The sequence below is a fragment of the Triticum dicoccoides genome, chromosome 7A, assembly GCF_002162155.2.
Source record: "Triticum dicoccoides isolate Atlit2015 ecotype Zavitan chromosome 7A, WEW_v2.0, whole genome shotgun sequence".
NCBI classification, from domain to species: domain Eukaryota; kingdom Viridiplantae; phylum Streptophyta; class Magnoliopsida; order Poales; family Poaceae; genus Triticum; species Triticum dicoccoides.
In genome coordinates, this window is record NC_041392.1 from 82,644,534 (window position 1) to 82,650,327 (window position 5,794).

The 5,794-nt window shown below is 43.3% G+C and overlaps 1 protein-coding gene across 1 annotated transcript; it reads right to left on the reverse strand.

Moving 5' to 3' along the window:
- Window positions 1-902: 902 nt before the first annotated feature.
- LOC119331360 (U-box domain-containing protein 70-like) lies at window positions 903-5,283 on the reverse strand. The gene is made up of 8 exons (XM_037604527.1): window positions 4,981-5,283; window positions 4,351-4,436; window positions 3,851-4,074; window positions 3,713-3,779; window positions 3,274-3,393; window positions 2,495-3,019; window positions 1,587-2,333; window positions 903-1,393 (listed from the first exon to the last, which is right to left on the reverse strand). The coding sequence occupies exons 1-8, from the start codon at window positions 5,186-5,188 to the stop codon at window positions 1,199-1,201; spliced, it is 2,172 nt and encodes a 723-aa protein (XP_037460424.1). The 5' UTR covers window positions 5,189-5,283; the 3' UTR covers window positions 903-1,198.
- Between the last annotated feature and the right edge of the window lie 511 nt (window positions 5,284-5,794).

Below are 5,794 nucleotides of genomic sequence, written 5' to 3' on the forward strand. Positions count from 1 at the left end.
TTGTGTGGAATGTGGTTGTAGCCCGCAAAGTCCAGCGACCCCTTCACCAGATTGGCCAGCTTCAGCGAAAACCTCGGCGGCCTTTCTCCGGCCCTCAATCTCGCCGTTTCCGGGTCATCGCCAAAGAAGAAAGGCAAACCTTTTGACACCACATCAGCAGTTGCAGTTTGTAGTTTAGAACCTTGCAGTTTTAGAACCTACTCCTAGCTCTGCTCTGTTCACTGTCACTGTAATTTGAAAAGACTGACAGGCTAACTCTGTTCTTGGCAATTCTTGATCAGATCAGTAAGTTACAGTTGATGGATTGGGTGAGTGAGGCTCAAATCACCACCTCAGCCTCAACATCAGCCGTGGAGTTCGGCATAGGCTAATACCATATCACATCCAACGGCATCCCCAGTTATCTGTTCTGCTTTGCATAAGTAACATTACAGCACCAAAAACACCTAGCTAATTTAGGCCAAACCTTGATCATATAGTGTTCATTTCAAACAGCATTCCAGTGTCAGGGCCACCAGGAAATTACACCAAGTTATAGAGAGCAAAACCTGAACTAAGTCAAATATATAGTTCTGACTGAAACTAAAATTGCGACTTTACACTGAAAAGGTCATACACTTTATAAAGAGAGCAAATTCGTGCTAAATGTGTGCAATTTTAGGCAACCAAGAAATAGCAAAATGGTTGCAATTTTTTTCCTTAATTATCGGTCGCTTGTTTTAGAATCTCAGCCACCTAAAATTGTAGAATACCAAGCCCAAAACTGCACTTTACGAAGACGTGCGACTTTAGGAAAATGATGGCTCATTACTTTATAGGTTAAGTTATATAGGTTGCGATTCCAAGATGACGATGGTCAGGTGTTCATCCACAAGATTTGGAAATGTGACTTGGGTTCAAGAAAAAACTAGTTCACGCAGTAATGAGCCATAGTTCTACAAGAATAACAACTACTCCACTGACCACTAGTTCAAGCAGTCTTTTGTTTTTCATAGACGTCGCCTACATATCTAATGATCCTTTTGCAAAATACTTGCATTTTACCTACAGAATGCCATACCACTAGTTAGTACTACGCAGTTGACGGATGCTTGCTCTTCTGTCTGCCAGGTTCAAGCTTTTGGTGGGGAGCAGGCACCGACACACCGTGTTGCTACTTGTGGCGGCTGGGACAAAGCTTTGCAAATTAGGCAGATTATTACAGCACCATGCTGTGCTGTTGGAGCCATTCCTGAATGGCAGAACGGAGAGCGATATTGGGGATGAGCTCCTGGTGTTGAAGTGGCAAGTTGGTGAACGGCGATGTGATTTTGCCTCTACCAAACCATTCCCGGATAGAATTACCTTCGTAGGTGATTCCATCCGCTGTCAACTGAGGATCCTTCATGATTTCCTGAAATGATGACAAAAGATGATTAGTCACAAGATAAGAGAGCTACTAACATCACACGAGTGCCTAGAAATAGGCGAAACAAAAGACACATTCAAGTCATTTTTAGCTTGCAAAACGATCTTATATTATGGGACAGAGGGGGTATTTATGTGCTCCTGAATAGGGAAAAAGCATAGAGTTCCTTTCTACTCACATGAGATATAGAACAGGTGAAGTGTGATGGTATGATGCTTTCCTCTGGCACCAAACTTGAAGATGACTGTGAAGATAACATTGCAACATCCCTCATGGTCTCAACTGCTGTCCAGAGCTGGCCTGAAAGAACAGGACGGTACCTGCTGTTTTGCTCAGTGCAACTGAGAGCAATGTGTGCTAACTGCTGGATGTGCACATCAGGCCACTCTCCGGCTGAGGTATCAACTACAGAATTGAGGTCACCTTGCTCCATAGCATCCTCCACAATCTTCTTTATACCAAGAGGAGGCTTTCCAGTTAAAAGGCGCAGGACTACCATTCCAAAAGAATAAACATCGGAGTGAGGTGTCATCTTGCGAGTGGCAAGACATTCTGGGTCCACGTATATAGGGGCCTCCACAGGATGGTTGGTGCTATTGCTGTTGGACTGGATTAGCAAATGAAAAATGCCAAAGTCACTAAGCTTAGTGACTAAGTTGGCATCAAGAAGAATATTGGCAGGATGAAGATCGCCATGTACAATTGGTTCAGGTCTGTTCTCGTGAAGAAAGATCAGAGCTGAACATATCTCAGCAATAATACGGATGCGGATCTGCCACGTCAGAGTTCGCCTCTTATCCTCACATGAAAGAAAATCTTCAAGACTACCATTTGGTAAGAACTCATAGACAAGCGTCAATAACTCTGTGCATGCTCCTAGCAGAGTTACTAGGTTGGGGTGTCTCACTCTACTATGGATAGCAACCTGCAACATAAATCCAAAATAAATTATTTACAACTAGTCGTTTTGGAAACACTAATTTATTCAAGTTCCAGTTTTGACTGAAAAGAAGCAAGACATCACCAACTTTTTCTAGTATGACATAGGCAAACTCTGCTAGTTCAGAGCAAGTTCAGTAGAACTACCTCTTGTTCAAACTGTGAGGGTCCTTGACCATCGTGTCTCAGCACCTTTACTGCAACTGTCATGTTCCGGAGGACACCTCGGTACACAGAGGCAACCCCACATTCTCTGAACTTCGTTGAAGTACTGAAATTTTCTGTTGCACGTTCTAGTTCAGCTAATGAAAACTGGCAGGGCATCGCTGTACTTCTCCGGTGTAACTTTTCTACCTCTTCGAGTGCAGCATCTCGTTCCTTTAGCAAGACGTCATGCTTGGACTGAAGCTGATTATACCGCTCTTTGGATTCAGTGAGCTGATGTTGCAGATCCAAACTATGCTCATTGGCCTTCTGAAGTTCCTCACTATGGAACTTTTTTGATTCCAAAAGCTGATTTTGAGCATGTTCATTATGCTTATTAGCTTTTTGTAGCTCATTAGCAACCTCATCCTGTCGTGCTTTAACTTGTTGCAACTCTTGTTGTATTTTGGAAAGATGCTCCTCAGCATCTTTATGTCGTTGCACCTGATTTGCCTCTGATGTCCTGGCCTGCAGAACTCACACACTTACATTCATATTTATCTGTGATAGATGGCTTGATTAATATGCTTTCATTTGACATAAATAGCATCCAGCAGATAAGTTGTAGTAGTAAGATTGTAAGAATGGTTTAATCTAGAGAGTGCATGCATATCCAGTAGGGCTAATTTGCAAGTATGACCCTCCAGTTTAGATAAGATAGCTTTTTTCAAAAATAAATGCTTATCATTTATAATTTTTAGGACATCATGATATGAACTTACTGTTTGTTCAGATTCAATCCACCTCAAGCGCTCATCAGAAGCTTCTTTCTTGAATACTGCAACTTCTTCCATGTACTTTTTAAGTTCATTAGACAAATAAATGTCTGAATGCCAATCTCTCTGTTAGGATCATTGAGAGCAAATAATTAGTGACTTGGGGTAATAAAACTCAACCAGATTGTTTGGAAGGGGTAAAGTTTAACTACTAATTAGCAGGTTTTCAATGCGCTGTGCTTCATGTACACCATAAGTATGGTTTAAGATTTCTAAGTGGTCCTTTTAAAGTTTAACTACTAATTAGAAGGTTCTCATTGCCAGTCAAGGTACAGTTTCTTTGTTTCCTGTTGCACAAGGATTACCACAGTCACGGTGAACCATCCATGCAAGAAATATGTGTGAAAAAATTAAACAGAAACAAATAATGATGGAAGAGACTGACCAAAATGTCTTCTAAATCCACAAGCCCAACGTCACCGCCTTTAGACTTCTCAATGCATGTCACACATCTAGTCCAACAAAAACAAATGTCAGTTCATGTTATAATGTCAACAAGGCAAACAGAGGACTGGAATGCTACCTCTTAAAGCCATCAATTATGATAGTACTGTTTGGATCACGCTTCAAACCCTCTATGTATGTTGCCATAGCACTTTCATAATTCTGCATCAGGGCTTGAACCTTCGCTTTACAGAGATAACCCATCAAATAAGTAGGATCCAGCTCAATACATTTTTCTGCATCTTCCAGACCTTGGGGCAGAGCTCCCAGAAAGATGTGACATTGAGCTCTGTTTCTAAACACCTGGATGGCCAATCATAAAAGTATCACTATCATCAAAGTAAAATACTACAGTAACCAGGGAGCCAATAAAAAATTATGCCCTCCGGAGCATGCCTTCCAGTCAATGATGTAAAATGTAAAACAAACAAGACAGCTCATAAATGATATGTTATGTGACTGAATTTATAATATTCAGAGGCTCATCTAACTTGAACGGAGAACCAAATTTAACGAATGAGCTAAAGGTGCCTTCAGATAGAATATATAAAGTTTAATCACGGTAAATCAAATCCTTACCGCGGGTTCATTTGGATTCTTGTTCACAGCTTCGGTATAGTGAGCTGCTGCTTCCTGATATCTTCTGGTGTAGAAGAGTTCATTGCCTGCAACATGCATAGCAGTGTACATTCAGATTCCAGAAGCATCAGATCACAATAGCAAGAGCCACACCACTAAACGGGGCTGGGTGTATCATGCTTGAAGAAAGAACATATATAGATTGCTAGCAGCTGTCCACTTCTTTGGTGAACCAATGATAGATCGAGTAGTAGTACCAATTTAGCCCCTGATTAGTCTCTCCCCTAATTATTGACTTGTTATTGTTGGAAGGAAATAGAAAAAGGCGTTTGAAATCAATGAACCGGAGGGAGTACCTTTTACCAGTATTTCTTTTATTATTTTTTGGACTGTTTGCAATTAAAATTCTGAAATTCCCAAGAACGTTTACACTCGGTGTACACTTGATGACCATGCTTTTAGTTAGAGAAATTTCTTGTTAAAATAAGGGCAAAGTAAGGATCCTGCGAGTAATAATAATAAGAAGCACCATGCAGATGTAGGCGAGACGATGCGCACTAAATCTATCTATTTGCTTATTAGTAATCGGTAGAGACTAATCGACTTCACAGATAGTAATAGTGCCCGAACCTTTTGCCCAAACACGGCGGTAGTCGGCCTCCTCCGCATCTAGCCGCTCCCGCTCCTCGTTCTCCTTCCTCGACCTCTCCGCCTCCCGCAGCTTGGCGCGCGTCCGCACCCTCCCCACCTTGCTCTCGTGGCGGAGTTCCCTGTCCTGTTCCACCGCCGCATCGCCGCCGCGAGCCCTCAGTGGGCGGGGGGACTGGACGCTGAACATGAGGCGGCGCGGCTGGGGAGGATGGAGGATGGGCGCCGGGTGTGAGGGACCAGTTATGGGATGGATTTCACACTGATTCTGATTGTATTAGCTCACAGAGATGATTTACGTTCTGTATAAGGGAGAGACCCCAACGGGCTCCCTTGAGCTTAGGAACGTCCTGCCTATACGTGCCTATCTAGATCCTACGTAATAGGAGAAGGTTACAACCAGCCCATGTCATACAAGGGACGTAACGACAGTGTTTATGCTCGGGGAAGAGGCTCCTTCCTCCCGCTTCGGCTGGCGGGTGGTGGTGGTGCCGGTTTTTGAATTTCAAACTGCCCCCTTTGCCGCTCCATGGGAGAACACAACGGGAAGAAGCGACTTCAACGCTGATTTGACCACCACTCGACCGATGGGTAGTTCAGTTAGTGCATCTCCAACACCGAGTCTTAAATCGGACAGCGCATTCGTTTGTGGATCAGTACGTCGACACGGATGCGGGAGCCGGCCATCCAAAACTATCCCCTGAGTGTCCACTGCTAGTGCGTGCAATTTGAAATTCAATTCCGTCCGGTCACACCATGAGCGCCGGATCACATCACTCCACGGTCACAACCAAAA

What these genes read in the sequence shown, in the direction of transcription:
- LOC119331360 (XM_037604527.1), bottom strand. Translation starts at nt 5,188, where the DNA reads ATGTTCAGCGTCCAGTCCCCCCGCCCACTGAGGGCTCGCGGCGGCGAT. An exon ending in AGAATCCAAATGAACCCGCG is followed by an intron (nt 4,075 to 4,350) that starts GTAAGGATTTGA and finishes TTGGCCATCCAG; the next exon opens with GTGTTTAGAAACAGAGCTCA. An exon ending in ATAATTGATGGCTTTAAGAG is followed by an intron (nt 3,780 to 3,850) that starts GTAGCATTCCAG and finishes TTGTTGGACTAG; the next exon opens with ATGTGTGACATGCATTGAGA.